Here is a 15,524-nt window from a genome sequence, read left to right on the forward strand (position 1 = left end):
GCGCAGGCACAGCTCCGACACCGCCACTGTCATAGTGGATGTGAATTCTTCTTCTCTTCTGTTCCGTGGCGGCGGCGGCACCGACAGAGCTGTGCGTGCGCTCCTGTATGTAAACGGCACCCTGCACTTTAATGAGCCCAGTTGGTGGGAAGAAGGAACGGCTTGTTAGATGTACGGTACCAGAGATATTAGGTGGCAGATTATCCCCCTTTTCTTGTTGTAGTAAATCCAATCACGCATGTTTTTTTGTGTGATTCGGGGGAGAGAGCTGTTGGCTGAACGATCATCCATCCAGCTGCCATTTCATGTGTTTAAACACCATATTGTTTTTAGGTCTTATATACAGTATAGCCACCACTAGAGGGAGCTTACTGCATACTTTCATATTACTGTGTTCAATGTATCAACAGTATGCAGTAAGCTCCCCTGAGAGAGATACCTTCACTTTAAAGAGAACATGTCACATCCTCAAATAAGAAAAACTGGGCATACTTTCATTCCTTCCTAACTCGATTTCAGAGAACCTTTTTTTTCTGTTCCGTTCCTCTGGTATGGGTTCAGGAACCAACACAGAAGCACCCCCTCTTCCCCGCTCGTGAGATATGTAAGGCACAATGCACACGGCCGTAATTTTGATCCGCACTTATGGACCTTTATTTGCGGATCAAAGTACGGACCCATTCATTTCTATGGCCCGCGGACACTTCCCATATATTTACAGGAAAGTGTCCGGGCCGTAGAAAGGCTCCGCAAAAAATAGGACACGTCCTATTTTTTTATTTTACGGACCGTGCTTCCATACTTTATAATGGGAGCACGACCCGCAAATGCGGGTGACTGTCCGCGGCCGGCCTTTGCCGTAATCACAAACCAGGATTACGGCTGTGTGCAGAGGGCTTGGTTCACATCTGAGTCAGGTCTCCGTTCAGGCGTTACGTCTGAGCTTTCCGTTAGAACGGAGCCCTGACCGAAACGAACGGAAACCATAGGTTTCTGTTTGCATCACCATTGATTTCAATGGTGACGAACCCGGTGCAAATGGTTTCCATTTGTCACCGTTGTGTAACGGAACCCTTGCACAATGGAGACAAACGGAAACCATTCGCACCGGATCCGTCACCATTGAAATCAATGGTGATGCAAACAGAAACCTATGGTTTCCGTTCGTTTCGGTCAGGGCTCCGTTCTAACGGAAAGCTCAGACGGAACGCCTGAACGGAGCCCTGACGCAGATGTGAACGATGACTAGATGACGCTGCTGTAGTCTCTCTGACACTGTCCACGTTGATTGGAGTTTTATTTATTTGAGGAATTGACATGTTCCCTTTAAGACACAGGGATACACTGACACGAGCCACTCAGCACTTCTTACAGGCACAGGGCTCACTAAGCGGCAGCTTGCTGCAATTATCTTTAATAGTGTGTGAAATATAGAATGTGTAGGAGATGATCTCCAATGTGAGTAACTATGGACTGAGATATTGTTTAGTACCCGAGTTAATAGAATACTAGTCTACTCCTCTGGAACACCTGAGAAGGCAATGTGGATCACTGATCTCCAGCACAGCGTCCCTGGAAGAAAACATCATAAAGACATACAGTAAAGTTTACACATCCATATCTGTCCATACTGTCTTTCCAATTTCTACCCCTCCCCCCTTGTGTTCCCAGCTGAGGTTAGACAGGAACCATTTCCCAAAGTAAAGGTATTCCTTCTTCCTGCTCTGTCCCTTTCTAGAAACCTCATATACCAGACACGCCTTGTTAATAACTTGTTCACACAGCGCAGGATTGGGTTAAACAGGAGATGGAAAGTACAAAAGAAAGAGGTCAGGTTTAATCCTGGATTTGGCTGCAAAAAGCTGCATCAAAAATGAAAATGCACTATGTGAACCCGGCCTTATGAGCAGTCGCAGCTGGGGAAGGCTTTCCTCCTGATTCTCTATCCCCTCTTTGGCATCTATGGGAGAGACATGGGGCTGGCTCATATTAGTCTCTGACAGGGGCGGATATGTCATATGTGCAGCTGCACAGGGGCCCAGTAGGAAATGGGGACCCTCTGCTACGTTAAAGGGTAACTAAACGTTCAACAAACTTCTGACATGTCATAGGGCAGGGAAACGACTAAGTCATCATATTTCTGCCAATGTCCTAACAATGTATCTACACCCCCATATGAGACCTGTAGGCGTTAATGCAGACACTTGTAAAAAGAATATAATTATCCATTTATTCTTCATGCAACTATCCCATATTCTTTTCAATTAGGACCCACCATCTCTCCATTAAGTGTGTGTGTGTGTGTATATATATATATATATATATATATATACACACACACACACCTTTTTTTTTTAGCTAGCTCATGCTGCGGCCAACTGCTCACTTTCCCTGCAGCAGCCAGCGAAAATATTGTATTACATGGTGGCCATTGAGATTAATGGACGTCTATGTAATAGATAGATGGCTGGAGTCCATCAGAAATGCTGCTTGTCAATGGTTGCCCGCACTGGCATACAGCGGGACATTCCCCTCCATGACAGCCGTATTCCCAATAGTGAGAATGGACAGGGGTTCTGTATTTGGAGGTCATAGACGTAGAACAGGAGCAGGAGATGGTTCTTATATAATTGCTCACCTGCTCTAGGGTCAGCAGAGACATGTGGGACACTGTGGGCAGTCGCTGAGTGCTGCAGATCTTGGCAGTGGGAAGAAGAAGAAAACATTTACCTCAAGTACGAATGTGTAAAAGAACCCCATGTGCGTGTACGGCTTCCCCTACTAGTCCTGGGTGAACATGATGAAGTTAACCGCTACATTTGAAGCCACATGATAATATAGCCGCATTCAAAACAACCAGAGGCTGAAGAGGATTATGTAGCTAAATCCGTGATAACCTAATACGAAAATTATTTACTTGCCCTCTATGGCTACACAATAACTTTGGCCACAACCCGAAGTAATGCTCGTGAAAGTGGTCGAATTACCACACGAAATGTGATGCGAGCGCGACGCGACAGTTGTGAAAAATAGAAATGGATTATTGGTTGCAGATGGCAAATCGCAAGTGACTTTTCCAGAGTTCAATGTTAGGCGGCTCATTTGCAAATTCTAAATTGCACGCGACTCCCAACCAAATTGCACCCTAAAGAAGTTGTGCTCCTTCAATGCGACAACTAGCAGACAAATCGCACATTTTTTTTGTCAAACGACCAAAGTCGCCATGTAGCCCTAGACTAAAGTTGTATTTTTTTTTCAAAAAATAAATAAATTGGCGCCACATATGCTTTATTCCAATCCTGTAGAATAGACACAAGCTTAATGAAATTCCTAAATATAAGAAATAGAAACCTATCCAAAACGGCTTCACATAGATTACGACACGTCAGAGGATTTAAAAGCATTCAGTCTTTATTTCAATTCCAAAACATGGGGGGGGGGGGGGGGATTATAACTGGCGTTTCATACTTAAGACAAAATGTATGCCGGAGTGAAATGTGCCAAATTTATTATGAGCTATAATGCACTATTTTTTGCGCTATAATTTGTGCCAATTTCCGGCATACCAAATATGCAGTTTTCTCCACGCTCACTCTAGCTTAACCTTTTCAAAAGTTGTGAGATAAAAAGTCACAAATTTTAGAGCAAATGTGGCGAGCGCCCAAATTTTAGACTTTTTTTTTATGCAACTAAAGTGCCCCCCCCCATTAGTTCTTTGGACCATGTAGAATTTTTGTAAAGCCAATGAAAAATCAAAAGACTTGCTAGACCGATAAATCAACAGGATCAATTATTAAAATCTTTAAAGAGGCTCTGTCACCAGATTATAAATTCCCTTTCTTGTACATGATGTGATCGGCGCTGTAATGTAGATTACAGCAGTGTTTTTTATTTAAACTGAGTTATGACCTATTTTAGCTTTATGCTAATGAGTTTCTTAATGAACAACTGGGCGTGTTTTACTTTTTGACCAAGTGGGTGTTGTGGAGAGAAGTGTATGACACTGACCAATCAGTGACAAATCAGCGTCATACACTTCTCCCCATTCATTTACACTGCAGATAGTGATCCTGCGTTGTTCACTATGTGCAGCCACATACACACATTAACGTTACTCAAGTGTCCTGACAATGAATAGACATCACCTCCAGCCAGGGCATGATGTCTATTCACAATCCTGACACTTCGCGAACGTTTGTGGTTGATTTACAGCACAGCAGGCGTAGTCTCGCGAGATTACGCTGCAAAATGTCATTTACAGCGAGACTACGCTTGCCTTGCTGTAAATAAACTACAGACGTTAGCGAAGTGTCAGGATTCTGAATAGATATCACGTCCTGGCTGGAGGTGATGTCTATTCATTGTCAGGACACTTGAGTAACGTTAATGTGTGTGTGGTTGCACATAGTGAACGCAGGATCGTTATGTGCAGAATAAATGAATGGGGAGAAGTGTATGACGCTGATTGGTCACTGATTGGTCAGCATCATACACTCCTCTCCACAACGCCCCCTTGGTCAAAAAGTAAAACACACCCAGTTGGGCATTAAGAAAGTCATTAGCATAAAGCTAAAATAGGTCATAACTCCGCCAAAAATTATAGTTTTTCTAAATAAAAACACTGCTGTAATCTACATTACAGCGCCGATCACATCATGTACAATATAGGCCACTTATAATGTGGTGACAGAGTCTCTTTAAAAACGCATATAAACCCTAATGTGCACAACTGATCTAGGATTACAGAGAAAATAAAAATATATCATAAAATGAAAGAAAAACAAAAACGTAATTAGAATATATAGTTAAACATTCACCGAGTTCGTCCACCGATATTCATTGATGAAAATCTCGGATAGGTCAACGTCTTAAGAAAATAAAGAATAACTCGAAATATTTACATTATCAATACACAAGGAAATGATCGGAGTCCATGAGGCTTGGACAATGTGATTCTGATGCAGTTTTTACACAGACGTTTGCTTATAATTCTTTGTGTCCAGGACTTTCTTTCCGCACATTGCACAGATCCCTGGAAGATTGAAAGGAAACAAAGAACAGGTTTATATCAATTAAATAGAAAACATCTATACATAGAAGTGGACAATCTCTATTGTTAGAAGGGTCCCGCAACAATAAGCTGATCACAAGGTATCCCAAGGCTGGGGCTCCCAACGATCAGCTGTAATCTGTAGTGGAATCCAGCAGCTCGTGTTCAGTTTTCTTCAGCGCCACCACAGGGCAAATAAAGCATTACACAGTGCTTATTAAAATAAATTGGCTGTTCGTGTAAGGATCCTTTTACACGGCCGGATATGGGTTGTGAAAACTAACGCTGATCATACAAGACAGATCGTCGATCATTGGTCCTTGTGAAAGAAGCAAACGAGCGCTGATCAGTTATGTATGCGGACGAGAAATCGTTACTACGATCGTTCGCCCCATACATTTCCATCATGTTGGCAGCACATCAGGGAGAAGTGCTGCCGACTAGTGACCATCTTATTGCCGCATAAACTAGCAAATCAGCCGATAAATGAGCATTTGCTCGTTCATCGGCTGATTGTTTCCCTATTTACACAGGGCAATGATCGGGAACGAGCGATCAAATGAACGCTCGTTTGCAGATTATTGGCCCATGTATTTATGCGTGGATGTGCAGGGTCCTCCAGGGGAGAGACTTTTTGTAAAAGCGCTTCACTCTTAGGGTATGTGCACACACACTAATTACGTCCGTAATTGACGGACGTATTTCGGCCGCAAGTCCCGGACCGAACACAGTGCAAGGAGCCGGGCTCCTAGCATCATACTTATGTACGACGCTAGGAGTCCCTGCCTTGCTGCAGGACAACTGTCCCGTAGTATAATCATGTTTACAGTACGGGACAGTTGTCCTGCAGCGAGGCAGGGACTCCTAGCGTCGTACATAAGTATGATGCTAGGAGCCCGGCTCCTTGCACTGTGTTCGGTCCGGGACTTGCGGCCGAAATACGTCCGTCAATTACGGACGTAATTAGTGTGTGTGCACATACCCTAATCGATCAGGGTCTTGAACAGTACTCTCCTGCCATTAGCTAAGAATTCCCGAATAGTTTGAGGGGCTAAATAACTAGTGCCAGGCTCTGCAACCAAACTTTGCTTCTGACAGTTGATGTAGTGGATGCTGGAGCTCCCATTACACAACACTCTGTGGTCTCTCATGATTAAGGCCATGTTCATACAGGTCAAACACGCTGTGGAAAAGTACGCAGCGCATCCTACCAAGAACCTGCAGGGAATTACGGCCGAGAGACCGCACCAAATTGTGGTGCAGATTTTTGTCCATTTCGCCGCTGTGGAAAAACCGGAATAGAATAAAAAAATGAAATAAAAAATAAAATAAAAATCAATACTTCCACTGGCATGGTCATAGTGCCACGTCCTGCTCTGGTCTCCGTGCTGGCCGGCCGCTTGTGATGATGCTGCAGCCCATGTGACTGCTAGAGCCTGCGATTGGCTGCAGCAGTCACATGGGATGAAACATCATCCCAGGAGGCCAATGCAACGCAGAACAGCCGGGGATACAAGGAGCCGTCGCTAGGACAACATCAGGAAGGCAGGTATGGATTTTTTTTGTAGTGGAATCACAGCTTTTCCACTGCAAAAATCGCAACATTTGCTATTTGTTGCAGCTTCTACCTCCCCAATGAATTCAACGAGGAGAAAAACGCAACAAAAGTGCACCGATTCCGCAGCATAAATTGACATGAAGCGGATTAAAAATCTGCACCGCGGGTCAATTTATGAACGTTTTCTCAGCGGATTTTTTCTGCTACTAAAATAAACTGCAGATTTTCTGCAATGAAATCCGTTGCGGAAAAACGGCAGCTAATCCGCCGTGTGTGCACAGACATACCCTCAAGAGCATTTCCTCTATGAAAAAAATATGATAATATAACGGTACATTGACATTCCCTCTTCAGTAGGTTCCTGCTCACACATTTTAGTTCTATCATATTCTGGGAAAGCTGGGTTGCAACCAGTGAGGACTAATTACAGTTTCCACAGTGGTCACCCAGCTTTCTCCCACTCCAGGATAGAAAATCTGTTACATCCTCTACTTTTGTATCATTTCACTACTAGGCAGATTTACCATTCAGGAAATAAGAAAAGCTGGATGACAACCGCGGTCAGTGACAACCCTACAGTAGCCAGAAACCGATATAAATAAGAAACACGGAGGACCTTTATCAACAAAAGCTCTTTAGAGAAGACCCGTCCCCTCCCCCTGACACGTCTGTTTTAGTAAATACTCGTATGCCCCATAAAATAATGCCCGAACATCTTGTTGTGCTGTTCCTCTGCCTGCAATCATATGTATAAAATTCCTATTGTCAATGGGGTGTGTCAGGCTTAGTATATTGACAAGGGGAATGTCAACACCCAGTTGTCAACTTAGACGTACATTTCCAGGAGGGATAACAGAGGAAAGGCACAATGCAGAGTTCTAAGAAAAGATTCCCCAGCATTGTTATTTTATGGGGAATAAAGGTATTTACTAAAACAGACAAAACCGATGTGATTTGCCCTATAAGACACAATGACGTGGTTGGCACTGCAGCATAAGCAAATCACCCTGGCAATATCAGCTCATTGGGAGAGCTCCAGCGTGACCTGTAATGAGCTTTATTAGGGGGGAAAATCCATTTAATACAGAAAAACACACCGTCCTGCGCTCATTTCTATATATTGTGGCCTGCTAGGCAGCAGTAGCAGAGATACTCTATGAGATAAATGTACGTGACGGCCATAGCAGGTACATCCAGAGCTGGTCTGTGCAGCAAGGACTGCAATTGGTCCTTTGCATGAATCATCTAGTTGACAATGCAATGACACTCAAAATAAGTTCATTCAGGACAACCCCTTTACATATGCCCTATGAGGACATATGGATATCATAGAGGAGTTCCATTGATCAGGACACCCTTTGTTAGCCAGAGTGGACAACCCCTGCTTGTTCTGCAGGACTCATCCATGTACTACGTGGTCACCCATTAACTTGAATTGGCGCCATGTAATACTACATTTTACCAGCAGAGGCTGCTGCCAGGGAGATTAGTGGCTGCCTTCAGCTTCCCATGGCAACATCAGCTCATCGCCTGGGGTTTCTGACGCTGGACCTGTGGTGATGATCTAATGCACAACAGAATTAGGCCCCATGCACACGACCGTATGGTCATCCATCCGTAAATGCAGTCCGTAAATACGGATCCGTAGTCATCCGGAACTTATCCGCATATACGGAACGGTATCTGCAAATATGGTCTGTAGTGCCTCCGTATATACGGATCCGCAAAAAGAAGAAGAAAACCACAAATAAGGTACAATAGTTATAACCAAAAAGCACAGCATGGATCTAAGATGGTTCAGATAAAGTAAAGCGTCGCTCCCTCTGATTGGTGTACGGGTGACCGGCCTCCGTTCCGCCCTCATGACACGCCGGGTTCGGGATTCACGTGACCGCGTCTATTGACGCGATGACGTGCATCCAATCCTGGCCCCTCGTGATTGGCGCTTCCGGTAGGCGCGGCCACCACCTTCACCATGAGGTAAGCGACCGGTAAACATGTGGCGATACATGTATTATTACACTTTTATAATTGGGTTTCCCCCTCCCCCTCTTTTTGTATACTCTATGATTGGTTGGCCATCCCCCATATATAGTGGAATACACATCATTTAACGCTACCCCCAGACGAAGGCAGTTGCGCCGAAACGCACGTTGGGGCAGACACATTGCCGTGCATTCATCTTGATGTTAAATGGGTATGTGCTTTATTATTATATGTGGTCCATATTTGCCTATGTATTGATGTAATTTATTCATGATTATATCTTCATACTTTTGAGTACATTTCATTTGACCACTCTATTTGGCACATATTTGTATTTATTCATACTTATGTACCGACATACCCTCATCATCTAACTATACCACCTCGTTTCTATTTCCCTTTTGCTTACCTCCGATGTTACCTACCTTATACATCGCATGGCGTGTATGTCTTTTTTAAACCTGTTGGTTGATGGATTCTTTTTATTATTGTATGTTTATGTGTCATTTTCATTAAAGTATTTTTCTATTTTCCCATATTTTCTTGTTTTGTGGCATCTTTTCTCTTTTTGGTCATATAAGGTACAATAGTTGCAAACCTGGTGTGGCCTAGCAATGCTTCCGATTACGGATGGCTACACATCCGTAGCCGTCCGTAATTACAAAAGCGCCCATAGACTTCTAGGGGGAGTCCGTGCTGTAATTATGGACAAGAATGGGACATGTTCTATGTTTTACCGATTATTTCTATGGAACGGACACCCATCCGTAAAAATACGGAAAGGTGTCCGTAGCCCATAGAAATAAATGGGTCTGTAATATCTATGGGCTACAAGCTGTAATTATGGATGAAAAATACGGTCGTGTGCAAAAGAGTTTTCCATTACTTACCCTTCTTATAAGCACATCCTTGGCAGTAGTGAGATCCCGGCTGGTGAACAGAACTTTTGCAGATACGACAGATTGCAAATCGATTTTTTCCATATGGGTCAAACCTAAGATTGATAAAACAAAAATAGAAACTTTGTGCTACATTATGAATAATAAACTTTTAAAGCTCAAACCCAACACATATGAACTAAATATCAGTATCAGAAACCATGGAAACATCTCCACGTAGTCACATTTTGCCTCTCACAATAAAGAGTAGGAATGGGGTGTGTGAACGGGGTCTTGTTAACAGGTATGTACACCTTCTGAATGTAGGTCAGCAAGTAGCGGGAGACAGACGGAAGGGAGTGGGACCGCAGGACCCGACTACACACAGGGTTTATTTGTAGTCTGTTAGAGTATGTTTACACTGAGTTTGTTGCAGGCAGAAAATTCTGCCTGGAAAAATGAGCTACGGTTTTTTTTTAAGTGGTTTTGCACCACACGCATTTTTTGCCACGATTTTTAGCGATCTCTTCAACAGAAAGATGGAATAACTGTGAGCGTTTTCTTGTCGGAAAACGCGTAAAAAAAAGTGTTTATTTCCGTCACCCATTGATTTCAATGGGGTTTTTGAGGTGGAAAATTGTGAGTTGTGAGGGCATGTCGCGGCTTTTTCCCACGAGCGATTATTTTTTGCTTGTGGTTAAAAAAAAAAAAAAGCCTCCACCTCCCATTGAAATCGATGGCAGTCAATTTCAGGCGTTTCTTGCCACAGTTTCCGTGGCAGAAAACGCGGCAAAAATACTCAAAGAGCAAAGAGCCTAAAGTTTTTTGACGCGGAAACCGAGCCAAAAAACTCCTCAAAAACCGCCCGAAAATGCCTCCCATTGATTTCAATGGGAGTTGGACGAGTTTTTTTACCGCGAGTAAAAAAAATAACGCGTCGCGGTAAAAAGAAGCGTCATGAGCCATCTTGAGGCAGTTTCCGCCTCCAAAACCCCATTTCAAATCAGTCAGAAAGAGGAAAAAAACGCCTCGACGAGTGTTTTGATGAGTTTTTGTCAAACCACTGTGCAAAAACCGTCTGGAGCAGTTTTTGCAGGAGGAATTTTCCTCCTGCAAAAAACTCTGTGTGAACACAGCCTAACAGTGGAGACACATAGGAGCTGTAGATGCAAAACGGTAGGATTTATTTTTATTTTTTTTCTAAATAAAGACTATTTGCTAAGCGGTCAAACTTTTATTTTAGACGTATAAAAAAAAAAAAAATATTATAATTGGGCTTCAAAAAAGGTGGTCAAAAAACAGTTTGAAGACAACCAATGAAGCTGTATTGTGTTCATTGGTATAAATATTATCATTTGTTATTTAACGGTTATATGCAAATCACCGTTGTCTGGCTTTTCCCTAAAGAATTAAATTGCAGGCACAATCTAGAGAGACAACGATCAGTGAATATTCCTATGATAATATAACAAACATTGAACAGAATTCAAACAGATACGTTTTGTTACTGCGCAATGCACTAACCTAAATCTCTTTGCCGTCAGCGCTTTGTTTTCATTCAGCTTTCGGCCGCCACTTTCTGCAAGTTTAATTATAAAATAAATTATACATTCATTTATTCAATGCAAATAAATTAGAAACAATCCGGACCGCGCTCCCTGCACATATACATTACATCCCAGCTAATACTGGACTACGGGTAAGACGCGATTCTATGAGGAATGTAAAACTTACTACAAAAAAATAAATAAAGGAAGAGAACTGACGGGTCCTCTAGAAGCACAATGGAGGCAGCACTTACCTTAGATTGGGTTTATCCATCTATGTTATGATGCGTGGACGGTCGCCAATGGCACTGCCGCCACAACCGAGTGTGGAACTGGAGATTTTCCCCTCCTCCCCCACTTTTTTATTCAGACTATTAGAGTCAGATAGAGGGTTTTTTAGCGCTAATTTTGACGTGGAAACCACATCGGCATCAGTGCAAAAAAAATAAAAATGGCCCAAATTGCCCCCCAGGCGTCTATTTTTCCCTGGCAGCTTTTGGCCGCTCGCTGGAAGAAAAAAAAAGCGCCCTTCTCTTTCTTCGAGCAGTCTCGGCCTCTGACCTCTCATCAAAATGAACGGGAGGCAGAAAAAACCTGCGGTGCTTGTTTGGGGCGTTTTGCGGCGGTTTCTGCACATGGTTTCTGCATTAGCTTCTACAGCTTAAAAAAAAATAATAATTTAAAAAAAAAAACACGAAAAAATAACCATCAGACAACGCTGGTAACTCAAAATCTGTAGGTATTTTCTGCCAGTCAAAAAACTGTCAACTAGGCTTTAGAATTGGGCCCATGTCAGCCCATTTCTTTTAATACACAAAAAACATCTAATAGTTAGAAAAACAAGGTTCATACAAGACACACCATAACCAAAAAGTAATCCATGATTTACCGGTGGTATTCCTGGCCCCTGCCTTCCATGTATCTGGGGTGATAACCGTGCCCAGCTTCTTTTCACCTGTAAAACAGACATCACATCTGGTCTCAGTCATGTATCTAAGTCATGGTGATACATTTTATAATTCACAGACAGAATACATTACATAATTAAAGTTTTCAGCATAGTTATTAAAGGGGCCGTCCTCTTTTCTAAATGAGATCCCTCATGCACATCTGTCCGGCATCCGACACCATCAGCGGTTATTGGGGAAGCGGTGACACGCCGCACATTTCTCCTGCCGCGGCCATTTACATGAACGGGTGGTATCACATGGCATTCAAATGAATGTGCGAGTATGTAATAGGGTCCTTAGTGGAGGACCCCCCCCCACCCTCTCTATGATGGCTACATGCTCTGATAAGGCATATGGTCAACGAGTGCCCTAATATAAGAAAAGTTCCACTTCAGATTGGTGGTCTCCATATAGAAGCTAAGCAGCCAGAACTTACATAATAATAATAGTGATGAGAAGTTATAAAAATCCCAATCATATGTTGTAGCTGAGAACATGGCATTTTTTGTCCCAATACTAGTATTGTTTTATGTTTTTTCCTGCACTTCAATAAGAAAAAACATAAAATCAGGTTTTATTATATAGAAGAGAAAAAATCCCCTGACCTAGGACTACAAATGGGTTTTCCCTAAATGAATCGATGTGATCGAGAACAATCTACAAACAGGAACGGGTAGGGGAGGGGGGGGGGGTTACCATACAAAACCCCAATTCAACTACAATCCTAAATAAATGTTAATGTATGCAAAATGGGAACCTTCTAAAATGAGATATAATATAAACTCCTTCATTTCAATTCCATTCTGTGGCAAATATCCAACTCACATTGTAAGGCCGGATTCACACGAGCGTTGCGTTTTTGCGCGCGCAAACAACGCAGCGTTTTGCGCGCGCAAACACTATTTGACAGCTGCGTGTGTCATCAGTGTCTGATGCGCGGCTGCGTGATTTTCGCGCAGCCGGCATCATAGAGATGAGGCTTGTCGACGCCCGTCACTGTCCAAGGTGCTGAAAGAGCTAAATCTTTCAGCACCCTCGACAGTGAATGCCGAACACAACAGCGAAAAACCTGTTAAAAAAAAGAAAAAGTTCCTACTTACCGAGAACTTCCCGGCCGTTGCCTTGGTGACGCGTCCTTGGTGACGCGCCTCTCTTGACATCGAGCCCCACCTCCCTGGATGACGCGGCAGTCCAAGTGACCGCTGCAGCCTGTGATTGGCTTGAGCTGTCACTTGAACTGAAGTGTCATCCCGGGAGGTCGGACTGCAGGAAGGAGACAGGAGTAATCGGTAAGTTAGAACTTCGGTTTTTTTTACAGGTTCATGTATTTTGGGATCGCAAGTCACTGTCCATGGTGCTGAAACAGTTTAACTCTTTCAGCACCATGCACAGTGAATGTCTCCCGACGTCGCAGACCGGAAATTTTTTTGCCGGGTTCGGCCAAAACGAGTTTGTCCAAACCCGGTGAAGTTAGCTTCGGTTGTCGGGGTTCGCTAAATCGCAAAGACACTCCGTTTGGATGTTCGGAAACAGAAAAGCACGTGGTGCTTTTCTGTTTACATTCATCCTTTTGACAGCTGTTGCGCAAACACGCAGTTCGCACGGAAGTGCTTCCGTGCGACATGCGTGGTTTTCACGCACCCATTGACTTCAATGGGTGCGTGATGCGTTGAAAACGCTGAATCAACGGACATGTCGTGAGTTTTTTGCAACGGAGCAACGCTGCGCAAAAAACGCTGCCATGTCTGCACGGCCCCATTGTCTAATATAGCTACGGGCAACGCACGTGAAAATCACGCGCGTTGCACGCGCGTATTTTACGTTCGTCTGAATAAGCCCTAAGAGCCACCTATGAAGGGTCCATAAACCTGGAGGCTCATATTTTCCTATAACAGAGGAATCTACCATTTTTATTTTCCTTTTTTTGTGTGTCTATTACGCATGTTTATTGCTTTACTATTTTATATTGTATCCAAGTTATATTTTATTATAAAGCTCCGGTCCAACTCCAGTGATTTCTTTCCATATATAGATACGGCAGCAGTTCGAAAAAGAAAAAGTGTGTCCTGCACTCTTCATGACATATATCAAAACCACCCAATGAAAAGGGTTCGCTACATCCTACATTTTTTAAACGTAATGTTTGGGTTTTCATAACTTAAAAAAAAAAAAAAAAAAAAAAAAGGAAGGATCTTTCAGGGGCATTCCATCCAAAAACATTTTTATCACCTATCCACTGGACAGCAGATAAACGTTAGCTTGGTGGGGGTCCAATCGCTGCCCCCCCCCCACGATCGCCAGAAAGGGGAAACCGAGTCCCCCATCCCCCGCTAACCATGGCTAGGAGGAGACTGAATGGAGAAGCGGCCGAGAATGCTTCCTGACGTTCTATCCGAGATTTATGGGGCAAACCAAAACCAGAGTGCAGACTATGAACGCAGCAGCAGGGCGCATGTCAATGCCTCCATCGGTGGTACGGTCGGGCCTCGAGCACACGTCCGCTGCTATTTGTATGGTCGTAAATCACTGATCCATGAAACATGGACCGCACGCGGATGGCATGTGCGTGCGGTCCTTTGTTTTAACGGACCAAATGAGTAGAAAGGCCGAGACTGAAAAACAGACAGGAGTAGGAACCTTATATTGTTTGCGGAACAGACGCACGGAACCGTTAAAAAAACAGAAGTGTGCACGGCCCCATAGAAATGAACGAGTCAGTGTAATGTCCTTTAAAAAAAACAAAACTATAGCACCCTGAAGGATTTCACTGAAGTGTGACTGAGGCCTAAGATTTTGCAGATGACGGACACCACGATGGAGCCCAACAGACCCCATAGCGTCCGTGGGGCACCGTTGGTATCAGGGACATGATGGATTTGGCATGCTGAAGACAGCGGATGATTCACCAACCACTGAGATTCAATTCTATTCTATTGCCTGACCCTACAGAATTGGGCTCTGTTCATACTTGCTCTGCAGGATTTATCGTACCACGGATCGTACCCACGGGCGCTCAACAGTCCGTGGAGTTCTGGCGTGGAGAACGTTGTTTTCAGAGTTGATTTCAATAGTGATGGATCCGGTGCCAATGGTTTCCGTTTGTCACCGCCGTTTAAGGGTTCCGTCGTTTTGTCGGAATGAATAGCGCAGTTGACTATGGTATTGATTCCGTCAAAACGATGAGTGACAAACAAGGGCGACAAACGGAAACCATTTGCACCGGATCCATCACCAACGGTTGTTTCAGAGTAGAAATGTGAACGCAGCCGAACAGATCTGACATTTTTCTATTTGTCATTAGGAAGTAAAGGTAAACAAATATGACGATGTAGATCGCAGACATAAAGCCTGACAGCTGTGGTGGTAATATCAGGACAAAAGACCCCCACAAGTCCGGCCATATCATACAAGCGACCTACAGTAGTACACAACCGGTCGCTGCGTCAGGTGACACTTACATTTGTCGCAAACCATCTTCTCCCGTCTTCCTCTTTACTCCAGACAGCAAACTGATATAAACATCCGGTGTCGTCACTTCCGCCGGTTCCCTCGAAT

At 43.6% G+C, this 15,524-nt stretch overlaps 1 protein-coding gene across 1 annotated transcript; it reads right to left on the reverse strand.

Annotated features, from left to right (window-relative positions):
* Nucleotides 1-4,523: 4,523 nt before the first annotated feature.
* On the reverse strand, nt 4,524-15,511 carry CRIPT (CXXC repeat containing interactor of PDZ3 domain). The gene is made up of 5 exons (XM_075863211.1): nt 15,428-15,511; nt 11,909-11,974; nt 10,997-11,051; nt 9,485-9,588; nt 4,524-5,032 (listed from the first exon to the last, which is right to left on the reverse strand). The coding sequence occupies exons 1-5, from the start codon at nt 15,441-15,443 to the stop codon at nt 4,968-4,970; spliced, it is 306 nt and encodes a 101-aa protein (XP_075719326.1). The 5' UTR covers nt 15,444-15,511; the 3' UTR covers nt 4,524-4,967.
* Between the last annotated feature and the right edge of the window lie 13 nt (nt 15,512-15,524).

This window comes from Rhinoderma darwinii, chromosome 4, assembly GCF_050947455.1.
Source record: "Rhinoderma darwinii isolate aRhiDar2 chromosome 4, aRhiDar2.hap1, whole genome shotgun sequence".
Taxonomy (NCBI): Eukaryota; Metazoa; Chordata; class Amphibia; order Anura; family Rhinodermatidae; genus Rhinoderma; species Rhinoderma darwinii.

Bases quoted from the DNA above. Each gene is read 5' to 3' on its own strand.
- CRIPT (XM_075863211.1), bottom strand. The intron at 11,052-11,908 runs GTAAATCATGGA...TTAAACTTGCAG, and splicing joins AGGGGCCAGGAATACCACCG to AAAGTGGCGGCCGAAAGCTG. The intron at 5,033-9,484 runs GTAAGTAATGGA...TCAATCTTCCAG, and splicing joins AGGATGTGCTTATAAGAAGG to GGATCTGTGCAATGTGCGGA.